General features: G+C 31.9%; 2 protein-coding genes across 2 annotated transcripts; both read left to right on the forward strand.

Annotated features, from left to right (window-relative positions):
• The first annotated feature begins 5898 nt into the window (after positions 1-5898).
• Positions 5899-6899, forward strand: LOC100247931 (putative germin-like protein 2-1). The gene is made up of 2 exons (XM_019224960.2): positions 5899-6145; positions 6262-6899. Exons 1-2 carry the CDS (start codon positions 6001-6003, stop codon positions 6795-6797), a joined length of 681 nt encoding a protein of 226 aa, XP_019080505.1. The 5' UTR covers positions 5899-6000; the 3' UTR covers positions 6798-6899.
• Positions 6900-20277: 13378 nt separating this feature from the next.
• On the forward strand, positions 20278-21080 carry LOC109123856 (putative germin-like protein 2-1). The gene is made up of 2 exons (XM_019224853.1): positions 20278-20407; positions 20524-21080. Exons 1-2 carry the CDS (start codon positions 20278-20280, stop codon positions 21078-21080), a joined length of 687 nt encoding a protein of 228 aa, XP_019080398.1.
• The last annotated feature ends 1000 nt before the right edge of the window (positions 21081-22080 follow it).

Raw genomic sequence — 22080 nt, forward strand, 5'->3', positions numbered from 1 at the left:
TGAAGGATTCAGATGGGCATTTGGTTAATGAGATATGTAGTTGTGTGAAAAGCAAATGGCCATTAAGAAAGAGGCATAAAGGCTTGACGCAACAAGGTTAAGCCTATCTCAACCATATGTCGATGTCATCATTTAGATGGACCATTGTGTTGAGGTGTATAAGGAGGGGCGGTGAGATGTTGAACACCATTAATTTGGAAGGAGTTTGTGAGTTTGTGATATCCTCCGCCCAAGTCAGAGTAACTAGAGAGTCACGAACTTGGTATTAAAATAGCATTCAACAGTTGCTTTGAGTTTGTGATATCCTTCGCCCAAGTATTAGTTTGCATGATTGGTTTAGCAATTTAATCGATCAATTTAGCTTGATAATGATAATTTTGTATGTCATACAAAAGTCATCTCAAGTAATTAAGACTTTATTTCTTAAATTTAAATTTTATTAAAGTTGATGTATTAAATTAATCCTATTATGAAATGTGACTTTATTGGTACATATCATAAAAAGGTCTCATTACCTAGGAGTTGTCAATACTAAAATCCATTTACTATCCAACATTAATGCTTAGAAGAATCTTTAATTTTTAATACACTACAACTAATCTAACTTTATTTTGTCCACACCCATGGTTTCTAGTATGGTTGCAACTTGATTGGGCTTTTCACCATAAGAAAAGGAAGATATTGTCCCATGACTTTAATCTTAGTAAGGGTTAGTAAAATCCATAGCTAAAGAGAGCATGTGATGTGCTTAAAATTAGTCGTTTCTACAAGTCTTTGTAGAGCCAAAATTTGGTGGGCCAATGTGTATAGTCACTATCATAGCAAGTTTATAATCTAAAGACGTGATCTATAGCTGTGGTTTCTCTTTTGACCACAATTGTAGGCCCATTGTGGGCGCCTTTATTTTTTATAGAGGATATCATGGTCATTTAGTATTTGTTTTCAAAAACAATTTTTAAAAACTATTCTTTGATGTTTTTAGGGACTTGAAATATTTATGTTTTAAAAATAATTTTTATATTCAATGTTTTATTTTTAATTATTTTGCATGTTTGTATTTTTTTTTTTAAAAAACATTTAGAAAATAAGTGAAAATAACAAAAAAAAAAATAACTAAAAGATGTTATCTAAAAATACTCTGTTTTTTATTCTTAAGAATAAAAAATAAAAAAGAGTTTCTAGTACTTACCAAACATGTTTTTTTGTTTTATAGAGTAGAAAACTATTCTTGAATACAGTTGCGAAACAGGTTTTATGGATTCAGTTTTTCTATTTGCTTTCATAACTAATAAGGCTTATATTAAAAGAAATGCATATTATTACCCTAATTTTGACACCGTAATAGCTTCTTGAGAGCTCTATATGTGATATGCCAAACCCTGAGGCCAAGGACACCATGGTCACTTTGCTTATCAAACTGAAACCAAAACTAAAAGAAAATATCTCAAACATTTCAATTAAAAAAAATAAAAAAATAAAAAATAAAAAAACTCTATAAATCATAACAAAGAGAGTAATAAGTCAAGAATCCTAAATAATCAACTCTACTAAATTTATTTCTAAAGAAGGACCCTTCTTATCCCGAACTTTCCTTACTAATGTCACTTGTACCTAGAAAAGGGAATAATAAAGAAATGTGAGTTCCACAGTTTAGTAAAGAAAAAATAGTTTAATAAGGAGGATCATGTACAACACATGATTAAATCATGAGAAATATCACACTTTATTAAAAAAAAAAAAAATCAATGAGCAAGTAAGCTCATTTAATTCAATAATTTAATTCATTTTTAAAAAAATTTGACCACTTTCAATTTAAAGATAAAACCAAATAATATAGTTTACATAATCAATTCATATTTAAAAGAATTTTATAAACAAACATTTTGCTTTAGTCCACTAACACTGTACCTAAATAATGGGACTTACATTAAGTGATTAGCTTCAAAATATTCCTCTTACAAAATATAGAAAGTTATTTTTAAAAATATAAAAAATAAGTTAAAAGTATTTCAATTTCCAAATAGACTTTTATTTTATAAAATATCAAAAAACAATTTTTAAAAACTATTACCAAAAATTATTCTTCAAAATCATTTTTGAAAATACTTTCAAACATATTCTTAATTTCCTAATTAACATAATCTAATGCTCAGCTATGTATAACTTAATTTAACATTCAAATTTCTTACTATTCAACAGAGAAGATTTATTTAGAGCCAAGTTAATTAATTGAAAATTTTACATCCAAAATCTGGGTCACTACATATTCTTTGGTTGCTAGAGATCTCATTATAAATCACAATTCTTATTCTTTTGGTCTCCGAATAATGGAGTCCATATTGGTGAAGCACAGAACTCCATTGCCACCAGCATTACCAATATCACTTGCTTTCACTCCAAGAACTTTTGGCACCATTGCACTGCGTATTCATAAGTTTAACCATCTTCGTGGCGCTTTCAAGTATTTCATCTTATAGGACCTAGTGTATCTTATAAGGGCATTTAACTCAATTTTGCCTAATTCCTTAGAGAATAGAAAGACATCTTCAACAAATCAAACATGATAAAAAAGGTATATTTTATTAGTGGAGAGGTCAAGACATTTATATGCACTCTGAGTTATGGAATACCTTAGAAAGACACAAGGTTTAGATCTTTGGTCTAACTTGTGTTGAGCATATGGGCGTAGCCAAGGGTAGGAGAGACAACCAAATGTTTTGAGTGTAGTGTAATTTGGTGGGGTATGAAAGAGAGATTCAAAGGGGCATTTGGAGTGAAGGATTCAGGTGGGCATTGGTTTAATGAGATATGTAGCTGTGTGAAAAACAAATGGCCATTAAGAGAGAGGCATAAAGGCTTGACGCAACAAGGTTAAACCCGTCTCGACAATATGTCGATGTCATCATTTAGATGGGCCATTGCGTTGAGGTGTATAAGGAGGGGCAGTGAGATGTTGAACACCATTGATTTCAAAGGAGTTTGTGAGTTTGTGATATCCTCCACCCAAGTCAGAGTAGTTAGAGAGTCACGAGCTTGGTATCAAAATAGCATTCAACAGTTGCTTTGAATTTGTGATATCCTTCGCCCAAGTATTAGTTTGCATGATTGGTTTAGCAATTTAATCGATCAATTTAGCTTGATAATGATAATTTTGTATGTCATACAAAAGTCATCTCAAGTAATTAAGGCTTTATTTCTTAAATTTAAATTTTATTAAAGTTGATGTATTAAATTAATCCCATTAAGAAATGTGACTTTATTAGTACATATCATAAAAAGGTCCCATTACCTAGGAGTTGTCAATACTAAAATCCATTTACTATCCAACATTAATGCTTAGAAGAATCTTTAATTTTTAATACACTACAACTAATCTAACTTTACTTTGTCCACACCCATGGTTTCTAGAATGGTTGCAACTTGATTAGGATTTTCACCACAAGAAAACGAAGATACTGTCCCATGACTTTAATCTTAGTAAGCGTCAATAAAATCCATAACTAAAGAGAGCATGTGATGTGCTGAAAATTAGTCGTTTCTATAAGTCTTCATAGAGCCAAAATTTGGTGGGCCAATGTGTATAGTCACTATCATAGCAGGTATATAATCTAAAGACATGATTTATAGTTGTGGTTTCTCTTTTGAACACAATTGTAGCCCATTGTGGGGGCCTTTATTTTCTATAGAGGATATCATGGTTATGTTTGGTAATTGTTTTCGAAAACAATTTTTGAGAATAATTTTTAAAAACTATTCTCTAATGTTTTTAGGAACTTGAAATATTTATGTTTTAAAAATAATTTTTATATTCAATGTTTTATTTTTAATTATTCTACATGTTTGTATACTTATTAAAAAAAAATAAAAAAATAAGTGAAAACAATTAAAAAAAAGCCAATTAAAAAATGTTCTCTAAAAACATCTTGTTTTTTATTTTTAAGAATAAAAAATAAAAAATTGTTTCTAATACTTATCAAACATTTTTTATTTTGTTTTGTAGAGTAGAAAACTATTCTTGAATACAATTGCAAAATAGGTTTTATGGATTCAGTTTTTCTATTTGCTATCATAACTCATAAGGCTTATATTAAAAAGAATGCATATTATTACCCTAATTTTGACACCGTAATAGCTGCTTGAGAGCGCTATCTATGATATGCCAAACCCAGAGGCCAAGGACGCCACGGTTACTTCACTTATCAAACTAAAAAACCAAAAACTAAAAGAAAATATCTCAAACATTTCAATTAATAAAATAAAATAAAATAAAATAAAAAACTTTATAAATCATAACAAAGAGAGTCATAAGTCAAGAATCACAAATAATCCACTATACTAAAATTTATTTCTAAAGAAGCACCCTTCTTATCCCCAACTTTCCTCACTAATGTCACTTGTACCTAGAAAGGGGAATAATAGATAAAGGGTGAGTTCAATAGCTTAGTAAAGAAAAAATAGTTCAATAAGGAGGATCATGTACAATACATAATTGGTGAAAAAATCTATTAGCAGAGCTCCTCAGCCAACTCCAGAAATAGAATCAATGATGCCTTAGTTCACAGGTGAAGCAACCGAGACGAATTGGTGAAATGCAACCAACAATTTCAAATCAGTGAAGTGCAAAGCTCCTCTCAACCCACACCCAAATCTATTGGCAAACCAAATTTGCTTTCTCTTGTGGTGCATGTCTTTGCCACTTTTCAAATTTTCTATTCAAATAATGAACAAATGCTACATGAAATTTTTTGAATTCAAGTTGTTAAATTGCCATCCAAACACCACCTTTATAACTTTATTTTATCATTGTATAACAAATTTATATTCGTGGTTGAGACAAGAGGAGATGTCACAATGTGAAAGAGGTATTGTTAAAATTATTGAAAGAATCATCTAGCTGATAGGGTCTCCCACATCTGAAGTTCTCTAATTTTCATCAAATTATTATGCTGTAATGGTTTTGACCACGTCCTACACAATCTATCAGGTTGCTTCACGCCAACAATCGCCGCAACTTAAATATGATTATAAGACTGGTTCTACTTATGCTCATTCTAACTTGCTACTTAAGCAAATATCTTGTAATTAATTGGTCATTCAAATCTATGGAGCTGTGAAATTGTCCTAGCAAATAATCCTCACAAAAACTGTATTTCAAGCCAGTCATAAACCTGAAATTGTTATTCTATAGCATTACTCAAACTCAAATAGTAGTTGTATTCTACAAAACAGGTCAAAGAAGGAGAAATTAAAAAATAAAAAATAAAAAATAATTTCATAGCATGCATGAGCAGTGAAATACTACTGCTAGAACCTCTCTTGTATAGGAATGAGACCACTTCCACGGCAAGTGGCCTTTAGAAAAAAGTAGTTTCTTGTTTGAAAGAAATACCTTAGTCTGACCCTGTCCTTTTAATTTATTTTATTTTGTTAATTAAGAAGTCAAAACTAAATCTTATTGAACTGTATATTTTTTATATGCGGAGACCAGGTAGCTAGGTCATCGGGATATGAGAAAATCATCTCAATGGACATTGATGAACTCCTCTAATATTTCTTTTACTCGAGTATTGGAACATTATAGAAGTTATATAACTGGATATCAAAGAATTCCTCATCCAGCTCCCTTGTTAGCTGTTAGCACTTACAACAGCAAAAGTGAAGTCGTAGCAATTGACACTAGTATGGGACACAAGTTTTACCAATTGAAAATGTCATAGCAAGAGTGAAGTCGTTTGCTATATACAATATTTAAATGTTTATAGAAGTTAATGAACTAAGACAAACTTTGAGGACTGGTAATTTAAATCATTTGTCTTTTATTTGGATTTGAATAGTTAATACAAGACTATTTCAAAGCTCCAATATTTCATAGACTCTTCAGGTATAAATAGACAGCCAACCCTCATAACGAATCCACAGCAAAAACAAACTCTAGCCACCTTAGCAGTTCATTGCGCTAGTAAATTCCTTGCTCTTTCCTCAAAGAAGGATTGCTTGAGAATGCATTGTATAAACATGAAGAAGATGGTCGTTAACACCCTCGCATGCATTGCACTCTCGGCTATGTCATTTTTCCTTGCCTCTGCCTCCGATCCTAGTCCTCTTCAGGACTTTTGTGTGGCTGTTAATGACACAAAGACCACTGGTATGATATTAATGTTTTTTCTCTAGTCTTGTTCCTTTGATGATCAGATTTATTCTCTTTATCTATATATCAATGATTTCATGGCAGCACGGCCTAATGCGTTTATGGATTTGCAGTGTTTGTTAATGGGAAAGTCTGCAAGGATCCAAAGGTTGCGACAGCAGATGATTTCTTCTTTTCAGGGCTTCGGGTTCCTGGAAATACCTCAAACAAAGTTGGGTCAATGGTCACACCCGCAAATGTGGCTCAGATACCCGGACTCAACACCCTTGGCATTTCACTAGCTCGCGTTGATTATGCCCCATATGGTCTCAATCCTCCCCACACCCACCCCCGTGCCACAGAGATACTGACCGTCCTGGAGGGAACACTTTATGTAGGCTTCGTGACCTCTAATCCCGACAACCGCCTCATCTGCAAGGTCCTTTACAAAGGAGATGTTTTCATCTTCCCAGAGGGTCTCATTCACTTCCAGCTCAATGTGGGAAAAACAAAAGCAGTCGCCATTGCTGCATTGAGTAGCCAGAACCCTGGCGTGATCACCATTGCCAATGCGGTATTTGGCTCAAAGCCAGCAATTTCAGCTGATGTTCTTACAAAGGCCTTCCAAGTGGACAAGAACGTGGTTGACTATCTTCAATCTCAGTTCTAGACTGACAACCACACCTACTAGAATGACTCACCCATTCACATCTTACTATTCATAAGATTAGATATCACTTATATGTATTCATTGCTGAAATGTGTGACAATCATTTCTTTTTATATCCTAATAAAATGAGGGTGTTTTTTCATGTACATACAATATTTGAATTTCCTTAATTGCAATTACTTCATAGCCGTTGCCGCAAAACTGGCAAGGTACTTGTGTCCATCATTTGTCATAAGCATTGGTGTTTTTTCTTTTCTTTTCTTTTTTTAATTTATGTTTCAGATTGCGTAAGGTATGACATTTTCTCATTACTTATTCAAGCTTTTGTAGCACTTGAAGCTTAGTTTAGAGACAAACTTGAGGTCAAATCTCTCTAGTTTGTTAAGTCCACCGGAAGTTCGTACATAAAATACATTTTTGAATATTAATACAAATTGTTGGCCCATCATACAATATAGGATCACTTGTAGCGGGCATGCCCGAATCCTTCTCATTATTAAAATTGCTAAATGTTCAAATACTACTAACCTCAACTCATTTAAATGCCCAAACCTATTTCGATAAGTGTAACACCTAGGGGTGAATGGGTGTTTTTAAATATTACAATATAAGCAACAAATAAATTAACCCAAACTAAACTTGGAGATATTAGGGATAATCAAACAATGAAAGATCAAGCAAGGAACATGGAAATTTTTCATGGAAAACCCTCACACTAACTGTGTAGATAAAAAACCACGAGGTTTAAAACCTTTAATCTACAATCCATTATTTGATATCAAAGTACACAAATTTACTTTATTGTTTTACCCTAAAGACCTACTCCATCTTTGGCAGCTATACCTTAATCTATGTCCGCGATGGAGCACCATCAATACTCTAGTGGATTCCTCTCAACCTTTGAGGGGATATAGGTCCTTCCAACAACCTAAAATTCAATCATATGAATTCTTTCTTGAGAGATTGGGAATGATAGGGCAATAGAGCAAATTAGTATATTCTCTCAAAGTTTCCTTCAAAAACATATTTAGTTGTGGTATATATAGGCCTAGGAGCCTAGAGGGTTGGAAATGGAAAAAACTAAAATATCAACTTTACAAAACTTAATTAAGAAAAGAATTTTCTTAAAAAAAATAAAATAAAATCTCAAAGTGCCAAAAATTAATTAATACATTTTAGCTATATTCTAAAACTCCTGATTCAATTATACCTTATTAAAAAAACTAACTTACCTTTAACAAACATTTTCAAATTTACCTGTGACAATCCCATTGAATGAACAACAACCTCAAATCCTAAATCGAGAGAAAGTCACTATTTAAAAATATTCCTATACCAAAATGAAATGAAAAAGAATAAAATTGCCAACAAATATAGTACAAGAGCTAATTGTCTTAACAATATGTTGGAATTGAACCCTTAAAAGCAAGATACAGTGAATCATGAGGCAAAACTATCAATTGTCATGACTCACTAAGTTACTATACTATATGGACTCTTAACCTTGAAAAGATATCGAGTTTATGCCAAAATCAATAGGAGGCTTTAACTTATGGGTGAGATCCTAAAGTGGTCACATATCCATTTAGATTGGGTCACTATTGATGGAGGCTGGTGGCAATAGGTATTCTCATCTCATGGGATTGAGACAATGTGTCCCCTTGGGTGGTCTAAAGGACATGTGATCATGAAATTTGTAGTGTCGTAGTAATTCTTTTAATGGAATTTGACATATGCTCCTTGGAGTTAAAGTATGTCAATTGATCACATAATAAGTGGAATTTGTAACTCAAGCATTTGAGAGGTAATCTTGATAGATGATAACACTATCTTACTAGATTACGGACACCAATTCATGAGGAGTTTGTATACAGTGGATAGTAGGTCACAGACCCGAGCTTTATTTCGTTATTTACATATGGTATTAGAATGCAATTGATTCTTAATGGGATGTTGAATCAACTTCAAAATTGGATTCTAGGGGAGTTGGATTGGATTATCTTTAGTTGATTCCTAGTAGTCCCCGTTCTAAGCTCATATACCATGATGACACGATTTATAGGCATTAGATTGGTTCTAGATTCATTCTTGTACATAAGGGTGTTTTGGTTATTATGTAAGGTTGCACAATGGATAATGAACAAGGTCTCTAGATTAGGCTAATTGATTAATTAAATAACCCTATATGAATAATTAATCAATTAGGACTCATTTTGGGCTAGATTAAGTGACTCAAGTCTTGATGGACTCAAGTCACTTAAACCTAATGGACAACCTTATAATACCCTCTTATGGGTTAAGGTTTCCTTATAATACCTTTAGTTAGTTGTCTTCCACTTCTAGAAAGAGAGAAAAAAGACAATCAAGGTTTTCATCCTTCCAAAGAGCACACTTTGCAGTGTTAAGATCATGGTTCAAGTTATCAAGTGGAAGATCTTGGGTGTACGAGACCTCCAAACTATTCAAACATATTCTTCATCATATGGAATTGATATGGAAACATCCAGATCCAAATATGAGGTCCAAATCTCTAAATCTTTATTCTAAATTGGTTTTATTGTCATTTTATTTTACTACAATAGATTTGGAAATGCGTAGAGATGGATACATGCACTCTACGAGATATAGGGCATGAGAACGAAGTAATTCAAGGTTTGCAACACAATATCCTTCCAAATATTTCTTCTATTTCTTAATTATATATTCCAACTTTTATTTTTCTATGTGAACAAGGTGATGCAAGGCTCATTTAATTCATATGTATAATGTAATTTTATGTGTTTATATATATATAATTGGAATTAACTCCTAGCATAAAGTTTTTCGATAAAAGATATTTACTAGGAACTTTGGAGGCTTAATTCTCTTCACATATAGAGTACTTTACTATAGTGAAATAAATCATAAACTCTTTTGTCAGGTAAAAAAGTATGTAGGCATTATTCAATAAACATTTTTTTTTCTCACTATTTTTAGAACTAAACCAATGATTGAACTAGCCGATTCACGATTCAATAGTCGAATCGATAATTGAATCGCGATCGAACTGGTGACGTAATAAATATATAATTTATACATTATTAAAATTAAAATTAAAATTTTAAATTTTAAAATATATATATATATATATATAATTAAAAATTTTAAAAATATTTCCTTTTTTATATATGAAATGTTGAATTAAATGGTAATGATAAATATAAATATATTAATATAATAAATTTTATTAAATAGAATATGTATAATATTTAACTATGAAAATATATTTAAAATGAAAAGAAAATTTTAATATTTAATTTTATCTCTATCTATTTTATTATTTTAAACTTTTAAAAATTATTATATTATTTTTATACTTATATTATATAATTATTATAAAAATAATTGTGAATGTAAATATTTATATTTGTTAAATATACTTGAATGATAAAAATTTGAAACCAAAATCAATATTTTATATTTATATTTTATTTTATTGAAACATTTGCTAATTAAGTTGGTTGCATTGCACAGTGGTCCAGGCATTGGATCTTTTAGTCCCTGCTTACCCTTGAAGCCTCAAACATATTGTTGGACTAGAGCATGTTATTAGGCTACAGTCAAAGCTCATTGGGCCAGAAATGAAAGGGACTCACATTGTGATTTCGGTCAAAATACTGTTGATTAGTTTAAGGGAAACCAGACAGACCATTTGGTTCAATGGTCGGACCGTTGAATACTCAAGGGCCTTGCTTGGTGCGTTCAATGAAAGGAATTGGAGAATAGCTAATGTAATGTCCATTTCGATGCACTTTATGTTTTGTGTTTTAAAATATAGAAAATAATATTAACTTCTAGATGAAAAATAATAATTTTTAGAGACATTATAATGAGTCTTACTATTACAAATTTTAAAACAATTAAAAATAATTTTTAAGGATATAAGGGAAATCTATACTTTTTATATAAACATATTGATAATCACCATTCCACTGTTAGTTTGTATAAATAGGAATGGAAATCATATTAATTTAACATGCAAGACATTATATTAAAAATACATAATTATAATTATAAAAAATACTAATATTTTTTAATAAAAAGTTATCTACAAATAATAATAGTTTAAAGTAAAAAAGCAATAAATTAAATTTATAAATTTTTTATTTTTTTTATAATAACAGGCTAATGGAAAATGTTTTTATTTCTATTTTTATTTTTAATTTCTTTTATTCATGTTTGAAGATTGCTATAACAACATTGTCATACTTGATGCATCCCTAATTTCAAATTTCAAACACCAAATATTGAAAATATAATTAAAGGTTACCGATATATTCATTCTGAGAAAATGCAATTTTTTATTTGAGTAAAACTATGTAGCTGTCAAAATTTAAAACCAATTAAAACTTACAGAGGTGTTTGTTTTTTAACTTTGTAAGTAATTTTCTTTCAAATTTTAAGTTGTTTATTTTTTTTAATTTTTTTTACAACTTATTATAAAATTTTAATTAAATAGCAAAAGTCAAAATATTTTATTTTTTTAATAAAAATAATAATATATTGGTTTTTCTTTACTTTTTAATACTTAATGTAAATAAAATATTATAAAAAACAAACAACCAAACACTTAACACAATGAAACTCTATTTGGTTTTAAGTTCCATTTAGAATTAAAAAAAAAAAAAAAACATCAACTTATTATTTTAAAATTTAGTTATTTTGAAAATTAAAAAAAAAAATCCAAAATTAATAAAAACTTTGAAAATTTAGAAAGGGTTGTTGAGATTGGGCATGTAAATCTGAGTTCGTAATGAGATGATTGTGATTTGCATAGTTTGATTTGTATGGATGAGATACAAATGATGAATATATGACTTAATTTTTTCTTATATCTTGAAAATGATTTTGTAAACTCCTATCTAAAGAAAATATCAGTCACAAACTATATTTACATTTAAAATAATTCAAGTTTCAAAAATAAATCTAAGTTTTTTTTTCTTTTGTTTTATTTATTTATTTTTTAATGTAGAAGATTCGGTTATAATGGAAGTGAGATTGAAATTTTAGATTTCTGTCAACTAAAAATGGAAATTTAGACTTGCAAGTTTATATTGGAAGTGAAATGAAAATTTTAGAAATCTACTATGGACTAAAAATTGAAATTTTGGATTTGCAAATTTTGCTTACTATGAATGAAAAACTGATCAAATAAAAAATTTCCATGTGACCTGTTTGAAATCTATTTCAAAATTTTTTTTAAAAAAAAATCTTATTTTACAATAAACAAATTGATTTGGAATCGGAATTTTGGTTTTGTGAATGAGGTTTTACCAATAGCCACAAAAATAAAAAAAATTTGATTTTCGTGGTGCCAAAATTGAAATTTCTGATTCATGCATCCAAGTACTCATTTCCATGCCAAATTTTATTATTTTATTTTTATTATTATTATCATTATTATTATTATTATTATTATTATTATATGATTTCTTATTTTAAATTTTTATTTCTGCATGAGGCTTTGGTTGCTATGCATATATGCAATGCTTTGGCAAGATTGAATTTTTTTAATAAGGGAAAGTGAGGTTGTGGCATTCACACCATTAGAAAGTTCGGATTGGAGTGAGAATTTTCTTGAAGACGGTTACAACTTTTTTTGGGAAGGAGAAGATTCTTTTGGGGAGTCCACGATTGCATATCAAGAAAAAAATGGAAGATCATATTTGGATATAATTTTTTGGAAAATGATATTCATGAGGGAGTTTTAAGAAAAGAAGACTCTCTTTAGGAGTCCACGAGCTGCCACTTACCATAGGAGGATTAGGAAGACATCTTTGAAAGAAAGTTTAAAAGAGGTAAGGATTCTTAAGGAAATGAGATTACTCATGGTTGAGGGGGAGATTAGGAGACTCATCACATCATTGGAGGGATACAGTAGGTTCGAGAAAGCTTTCTGGTCATACCCCGACAAGCTTAGGTTTTTTGGGTTTTTTAGGTATAACTTTCGTTACAGGTATTGGAATAAGGTAATTATTAAATCTATGGAAAGCTAAGAGAGAGGGCAACAATTGGTCGTTTGAAAACTTCTCCTAAGTCAATCATTATCAAGGTGTAAATCTCATGACAAGGTTTGGGAGAACTTTCCCATCATATGCTGAGCAAAATTTGGTATTTTAAAGATAACTTCTACTACATATATTGGAACAAGATGATTCTTGAAGTTATAGAAAACTAAGATAAAGGGCTACAATTCATATGTTGACAATTATTCTGGAATCAATAACTATCAAGGAGTAAATCTCATGACAATGTTCAGGAGAATTTTCCCATCGTATGTTGAGCAAGCTTCGGTATTTTAAAGAAAACTTTTGCTACAAATATCAGAATTAGCTATAGATATCAGAACAAGTTGATTTTTGAAGCTGTGGAAATCTAAGATAAAGGGTTACAATTGCTTGGTTCACAACTTCTCATAAATCAATTGTTATCAATGAGAAAAATAGGTGACAAGATTCGGGTATAGGAATAACCTAATTGAAGGATTCTCTTGGTGTGGATGTTTTAGAGATTGAGAAGAGAAAAAGACGATGGTTGCACATAGAAAGAAGGCCACATCAAAGGAAATTATCCACCCTCTCTCATTGTGGTTCAAGTAAATTAAAAAGTTTGTTTAGTTTTATTTTTTATTTAGGGTTTGAAAAGATTGAATTTTGATTAGTTTTAATTTTCATTCGTATTAGATTGAAACGATTTAATTTTTTCTTTAGTTTTAATTTTGATTCATATTAGATTGAAAGGATTGATTTTTTATTTCATTTTTTTTAGTTTTAATTTTTTTATTCATATTAGATGGTGAAAGTTTGAATTTTTGTTTAATTTTAATCTTGATCCATTATATTAGATTGAAAAAGTTTAAATTTTTGTTTAGTTTAGATTTGACCCTTGCTATTAGATTGAAAGTTGGCATTTTTATGTTAAAATTGATTCTTGGCATTAGATTGATGTTAGATTGATATTAGATTTTTTAGGTTAGTTCGATTCTTGAATTTAATTTGAAAGATAGAGTTTTTGGATACTTGTTTTCATTTTTTTTAATAAATATTGAAAGCTAAAATTTCTTATGTTAGTTCTTGATTGTTACTATCAATTTATGTGTTTGATTGGTCTTTGATAATTCTTGATTGATTTGATGTTATCTTATTTGATCTAAAAATTGTTAATTCGTCACTTTGGCGATCCTTTGCTAATTTTGATTTTTTTGAGGCCTTCAAAAAATAATGAAGATTGACCTCTACTCTCACCAATAATAGTTTGGTTGGTTGTCCAAAATTTTATTTTGTGATTTTGTTTCCTTTTGCTTTGTTTCTGTGTGATCCTTGCATTTTGTTATTTGCAAATTCTAAATTTTCTTTTCTCTTTAAAAAGAAAACTTTTCTCAAAAAATCCTTATTAAAATTCATTTAAAAAATTCACTAAAGCCTTTAAGATCAAATACTTTTTCTTTAAATATATATATATATATATGCAACTAGATTTAATTTGGTTCACATTCTCTTCTTTGTTTTCAAAATTTTTGGTTTTGAGTGGAACATGAATTCAAGCTCGTGATCCCAAATAAATGGGCTAATTCTTATCCTTGATGAGTTATATCAATACTCATGCGAGGTTGGGAATCCATAGGATAGATTTGTATACATCAAATGGGGATTTGGTGAAACCCCTACATGAAAATCATTTTTCAAAAACCTTTTATCGTTAGCTTATTCATTTTACTCAGTCTCTAAAAAGAAAATTCGATTTGACTTACTTATAGTTTTTCTAAACTTTTCCAATGGTTCCATTGAGTTTTAGACTTCTTGAACTTGAATTTGGGATATTGTTTGAGATAAAAAGCACTTTTAAAATGGAAGATATAAATGAGTCTTTTAGGTAGTTTTGTTTTCACCCAGTTCTGGACACCCTAAATTTTTTTGTAAAAATAAATTATTATATGACTCTATAAATTTATTATGATATTTTTTCTAAATTCTTTATTTCTTGAAATTGAACTTTGTCACATGAAATATTAAAATATATTTTTTTCTAGTATAAGATATGATTTTTTGAAGTCGTACCTGTTATGTTGGACCAATTTTGGACACACAACATCTTTGTATAATTTTTTTTAAAAAACATTGCATTCCTTCTATTATCCTTTTTTTCTTTTTATGTAAACTAGATACCTTAATTGATTTGTGTGATTTTTTTATGATTTCAAGGGACCTCTGCGTATTTTAAAAAGTCTGGTTAATGGGTGTGATTGCTTTTTGATCCGTTATGAACCTTCTAAAACTTTTGTAATTCTAGAATTAATTTAAGCCTTGAATGATTGTTTGGCCACATTGATGATAGACATAAATGTAAGAGATGTTCCGTAGAATTTTTTGTAATTTTGGAATTAATTTAAGCCTTGAATGATTGGTTAGCCACGTGGATGATAGACTAGACATGTAGGAGATGTTTCCTATAATTTTTTTCAATTTAATTCACATTAGATATTTTTTTAGGGTTTGTTTTGTGAGGGCTCCTATTCTTACTGAATGTTGATGATCTTGTAAATTATTTATTCTAGAGTTATTTGGCATATCTTGACTTGACTTTTGACTTGTGTTTTGTAATATAGACATGATGAGGTTATTGTATGATTTTTTCCACGATGAGATGTCGTTTTTAGATATCTATTTAGGATTTTTCTCATGAATGTCTCTATTCTAAGTTTGTTGAATGTTTGAAATATGCTATCCATTTTGACATCTTTGGCTCACTTGTAAATTAATCTAACTTTGGTTGTGTTATAAACATGTCATATAAGATAGACAAGCTCTTATTTAAGCCTTAAGACAACTTTTGGCATTTTATGTGGTTTCATTTTGTAATTATATGTTTGTTGGAAGTATGGACCTTGGCATTGTATATTATTCAAATTTCCTAACTCTTAATTCAAATTATAATAGATCATGTAGAGAGTTTTGATAAGATTAATTAGTACTGCTTGAATGTTATCCCTTTTTCTAGCTATATGCAAGTGCATTGTGGGTTGTGTATGCCATTGCGGTACATCCCTTGCACTTTCTACTTCTTTAGTTTTATATGTAGCCCTTTTTGTGGAATTTCTAATGCACGATATTGTTTTAATTGCTTTGATTATTGCTTGATTGTTTGAATGGATTGAATGCATGTTGTATGTTATGTTTGTTAAACTAACTTTGATGTTTTCATGAAAGCACTTTGGGATGCAGCTCAGATACACTAGTCTTCTTTTGCTATATGAGTGTTTCTTTTGATATGATTGTTTTATTATAAATAGCATGTTGTTTAGCCTTAGACAAAATCACTTTTTTTTTTTTTTTTCTTAGTACCCATGATTTATTAATTAATTATTATATTTCCCTCAACTTAGTCAGTAGAGACCTTTTTAAGGCTTAGAGGAGTGCTACGGCTTATCACTATACCTTCCCAATAGGTAATCTGACTCTTGGACCTAGACTTGGCTTTTTATAGACCTACTTTTCCTTTTTAGGAGTCACACATAGAGTTTTTTTTTTTTTTGTACTCTTTCAAAAATAAAACAAAAATAAGTGACAACTCCAAAACCTTTTCTAAAATTAATTTTTCACTAATAAAAAGTGAGTCTCGCTATTGAGTGAGAATGCACATGATCAAGAATGCAGGTCCACACATACATGAAATTAGTGTTAGAAACCCTGATTACTTCGTTTCGATTACCTAGGTCTCGTAGGGTGCATGCATCTATCCCTAGGCATCTTTAAATCTATCGCAGCGAAATAAAATGGCAAAAAAAATTAATAACTATATATTTAGAGATTTGAAACTCATACTTGTGATTTGGATGTTCCTAAATTAAAATCCATCCAATGAAGAACATGCTTGGAAAAATTGGAGAGTCTTTCTCCTCATGCTATTGCCCATGTGTGCATCTTGTGCGATTCCCATGCACGCGACCTATGTGCATCTCGTGTGTTTCTTGTGCATGCAGTCTGTGCACGTCTAAGGGTTATTGCCCTTCATCCAAGGGGTCTCATACACCCAAGATCTTTCGCCCGATGACTCAAACCACAATCTTAGCACTCTAAAGTGTGGACTTTGGAAGGGAGGAGACTATGGCTCTTACTCTCTCTCTTTGGAGGTGGAAGACAACTCTCACCAAAAGTCATTATGAAACTCTTAGCCATAAAGGGGTATTTATAAGGTTGCCCATTGGGCTTAAGGGACTTAAGTCCATTTAAGCTTGGGTCACTTAATCTAACCTAAAATGGGTCCTAATTTATTAATTAACCACATAAGGTCATCTAATTAATCAATTAGCCTAAACCATACACCTTGTTCACTATCCCTTATGCAACCTTGTGTAATTACCAAAACACCCTTATGAACAAGAATGAACCTAGAGTCAATTCAACCCCATCATAAACCATGTCATCATGATATATGAGATAAGAGCAGGGACCACTAGGACCCATAAGAGTACTAGTTCTCTCAAAGTCCAATTTTGAAGTTGATTCAACATTCCACTAAAGAGAATCAATTGCAGTTTAATACCTTATATAAATAACAACGAGACGAATTCGGGTTCATGACCTACTATCCATTGCCTATAAACTCTCCATGAACTGGTGTTTATGATCTAATAAGGTAATACTATCACCTATCAAGATTACCTCTCAAATCCTTGAATTACATATCACACTTATTATGTGATCAACTGACATACTTTAACTCCAAGAAGCACATGTCAAATTCCACCAAAGGAATTACTGTGGCCATAGATTTCATGATCACATGTCCATTGGATCACCCTATGAGACACAATGTCTCAATCTTATGAGACATCATGGTGTCTCTATTGAGAATATTTGTTGTCACTAGCCTCCATCAACAGTGACTCAATCCATAAGGATATATAATAATTATAACCACTTTAAGGTATCACCTATAAGTCAAAGCCTCCTATTGATTTTAGCATAAACTTAATATCCTCTCAAGATTGATAGTGCATGCAATATAGTAGCTTAGTGAATTACGACATTTCATAGCCTTGCATCATGATTCACCACAGGTCTAGTTTAGGGTGCATCATATATACTAGTGCACTCACCATGGGAAACCTATCCCAACGGCCAAGATAAGTCATCCCTCTAATTAGAAGATGGTGGACTACAGTCTCTACTAGATTGCCTAAATCCATGAACCAACTATGGATAACCTATCTACTTACAAGGAACCTATGACTTCTATCTTCTGCACAACTCATAATGCACCTAAGTCATGTACAATGTAAGAAACATGAGTTGAATGCTCAAATCAATGTCAATACACCAAATGGATAGCAAAGGGACAATTAAGTCTAACTTTGTTACATCATGTCTTGCTTTTAAGGGCTTAATCCCAATAATTGGCCCTTAGAATGCAAGGATATAAATCCATACATTTTTTTAGCTTTTAAAATCAATAAAGATTGGTGCTAACTTCAATTCATTGTTGTCTTCCACGTCAATCCTCTTGGGCTTGCACACTAGTTTATGTAGCTAACCAACCTTCATCTAGATGGGAAAGTAAAATAGCAAGGGTGGCGGCTACTAGGCTTCAAAAATGTGTATGTGTGCCCGAATAAAGCACAAGAGGGCTTTATATAGACCTTAGAGTCATGCTAAAAAATTACCACATTATGTTTAGTGAGCCTAGCCTTATGCTTAAACCTTATGGTGCACCAAGACCACTTAGTTCACCCTAGTTTTCTAATACACAATTAAATATGAGTGCATATGTCACAAGTAGCTCAAGTGGAGACCATTAGATGATTGGCCCTCTTGGAATTAATTTAACATAATTAAATAATTAATCTTTACTCTACTATGCAAGATTAATCTTACTCTAACATTTTATATAAACAACATGAAGCGATTAATTTTTTTACTTAAATAATAATTTGTTTGGTCCCTGACCTACTAAATTACATATGCTCCCCATAAATTGGTATCCATAATTTAATTAGAACTTGCTATCAATCAATTAAATTATATCTTTATTCCATTGAGTTACAAATTTAACTTTTTTGCGATCACTTGATATTTCCTTACCTATTATGATAAAATATCAAATTCTAATTTAATGCGATTAACATGGTCATGGATTCAACTTGATCATTCACTTTATGATTACTCAAAGGGATATACTATACCTAGAGGGATATCATGGTGTTTATATTGAGCATTCACCTCACTACATGTTGAATCAATAATCTCCAACTACATGAGTGTTGGCAGATCGAAGGGTTGGCCGCGTCCATCAACTCCCCTTGTGTTCACCGTGGGCGCTTGGGTGAATGCACTATAAGGCTAGGGTATGCGCCTTTCCTACAAGAAATTGCTTTTAGGAGAGTTGGTAGCGCTTGAGGTCCTACAAGTGGTATCAAAGCCGAGGTCACGGGTTCGAACCCCAGGGATGTCGCTGGGGGGGAGATTGTTGGCAGATCAGAGGGTTGGCCGCGTCCATCAACTCCCCTTGTGTTCACCGTGGGAGCTTGGGTGAATGCGCTATAAGGCTAAGGTATACGCCTTTCCTATAAGAAATTGCTTTTAGGAGAGTTGGTAGCGCCTGAGGTCCTACAGGAACCATAGGGAAGAATGCAATTGTTGTTGCGTAGAACCTATTATAGTGAAGAATGCAGTCTCAAGTATGAAGTAGGTACAACTGAAGCTCGAGGTTGTTGTTATTATGATCTGTGAACAGGCAGGGATATATAGTAGAATAGAAAGAGAAGTCTCTAGAGGCATAATAGAGAATGAGGGAAGGCTTTGGAGAATGAGAGAGAACAAAGAAGAAGAGAACTCTCGAGAGTTTGAAGTGTTGAGAACTGAGGGGATGTTCTGCTTTTATAAGTAGAGTCTCAACGGGTCTTTCCCACAGAATTGGAACCACTAATGCAGTCCCAACGGGTCTCTCCCATGAAAACGGATCCACTAACCGAGACTAACTACCTAATTTCTCAGAAGAAAACGTCCCACTCTAAAAAGACTTAGCCAATCAAAATATTAAGTCAAAAAAAAAATTAACATAATAAATTAAAAATTAATTTTATTTGAATTTTGTAAAAAAAAAATAACCAAACTCACTTGTACACAAGAGTGAAAATGTCATAGCAAGAGTGAAGTCGTTTGCTATATACAATATTTAAATGTTTATAGAAGTTAATGAACTAAGACAAACTTTGAAGACTTGGTAATTTAAATCATTTGTCTTTTATTTGGATTTGAATAGTAAATACAAGACTATTTCAAAGCTCCAATATTTCATAGACTCTTTAGGTATAAATAGATAGCCAACCTTCATAACGAATCCACAGCAAAAACAAACTCTAGCCACCTTAGCAGTTCATTGCGCTAGTAAATTCCTTGATCCTTCCTCAAAGAAGGATTCCTTGAGAATGCATTGTATAAACATGAAAAATATGGTCATTAACACCCTCGCATGCATTGCACTCTTGGCTATGTCATTTTTCCTTGCCTCTGTCTCCGATCCTAGTCCTCTTCAGGAATTTTGTGTGGCTGTCAATGACACAAAGACCACTGGTATGATATTAATGTTTTTTCTCTAGTCCTGTTCATTTGATGATCAGATTTATTCTATTTATCTATATATCAATGATTTCATGGCAGCACGGCCTAATGCGTTTATGGCTTTGCAGTGTTTGTTAATGGGAAAGTCTGCAAGGATCTAAAGGTTGCGACAGCAAATGATCTCTTCTTTTCAAGGCTTCAGGTTCTTGGACATACCTCAAACAAACTTGAGTCAATGGTCACACAGGCAAATGTGGCTCAGATACCCGAACTCAACACCCTTGGCATTTCACTAGCTCGCGTTGATTATGCCCCATATGGTCTCAATCCTCCCCACACCTACCCTCGTGCCACAGAGATACTAACCGTCCTGGAGGGAACACTTTATGTAGGCTTCGTGACCTCTAATCCTGACAACCGCCTCATCTCCAAGGTCCTTTACAAAGGAGACGTTTTCATCTTCCTAGAGGGTCTCATTCACTTCCAACTCAATGTGCGAAAAACAAAAGCAGTCGCCATTGCTGCATTGAGTAGCCAGAACCTTGGCGTGATCACTATTGCCAATGCGGTATTTGGCTCAAAGCCTGCAATTTCAGCTGATGTTCTTACAAAGGCCTTCCAAGTGGACAAGAAGGTGGTTGACTATCTTCAATCTCAGTTCTGGACTGACAACCACACCAACTAGAATGACTCACCTATTCACATCTTGCTAGTCATAAGATTAGATATCACTTATATGTATTCATTGCTGAAATGTGTGACAATAATTTCTTTTCACATCCTAATAAAATGGTGAAAGTCTTTACGAACAAGTCTTGCCTTGTAATGAGCTACACTCCCATCAAGATTTCATTTTACTCGAAAAACCTACTTGTAACCAACAACATTTTGTGATGGATAAGGTGGAACAAGCTCCCATGTCTCATTTATAGTAAGAGCATTAAGCTCATCAATCATTGTTGCACGCCAATTTGGATCATAAAGGGTAATTGTGGGATTTAAGGAAAAAATGGACTAAGCAAAGGATGTTTAGTTGTGGTATGGAATTGTTTAGGCTTGGAAATATTATTCTAAGAGCAAGTAGTCATGAAGTGAGTACAGTGAGGGATAAAAGGCAATTGGGTTGGGTTAGGTAAAGAGAATGTGTCCACAAGAATCCAAAGTAGAAGACATACCTGATTCTGAGCCATGGAATGGACAAACTACTTCAATATTGGATGAGGTGGTAAGTGGTAGTGACATGGACATAGAGGAGTTAAAAGGGTGAGAATGAGGAACTGAGAAGGGTGTAGCACTTAGAGAAGCAAGGAAAGGAGAATAAGATGACCATTGTTGGAAATCTGAGGTAGTAGGTTGCATCGAGTTATCCTTAGAGAATAGAAAGACATCTTTAACAAATCGAACATGATGAGAAAGGTATATTTTATAGATGGAGAAGTCGAGACATTTATATGCACTTTGAGTTGTGGAATACCTTAAAAAGATATAAGGTTTATATCATTGGTCTAACTTGTGTTGAGCATATGGGCATAGCCAAGGGTAATAGAGACAACCACATGTTTTGAGCTTAGTGTAATTTGCTAGGGTATGAAAGATAGCTTCAAAGGGGGATTTGGCGTGAAGTATTGGGGTGGGCATTCGACTGATGAGATATGTACGTACATAGCTGTGTAAAAAGCAAATGG

Source organism: Vitis vinifera, chromosome 14 (assembly GCF_030704535.1).
Source record: "Vitis vinifera cultivar Pinot Noir 40024 chromosome 14, ASM3070453v1".
NCBI lineage: Eukaryota > Viridiplantae > Streptophyta > Magnoliopsida > Vitales > Vitaceae > Vitis > Vitis vinifera.

Coding starts and splice junctions, on each gene's coding strand:
- LOC100247931 (XM_019224960.2), top strand. CDS start 6,001: ATGCATTGTATAAACATGAAGAAGATGGTCGTTAACACCCTCGCATGC. Junction 6,146..6,261: donor TAATGACACAAAGACCACTG/GTATGATATTAA, acceptor ATGGATTTGCAG/TGTTTGTTAATGGGAAAGTC.
- LOC109123856 (XM_019224853.1), top strand. CDS start 20,278: ATGAAAAATATGGTCATTAACACCCTCGCATGCATTGCACTCTTGGCT. Junction 20,408..20,523: donor CAATGACACAAAGACCACTG/GTATGATATTAA, acceptor ATGGCTTTGCAG/TGTTTGTTAATGGGAAAGTC.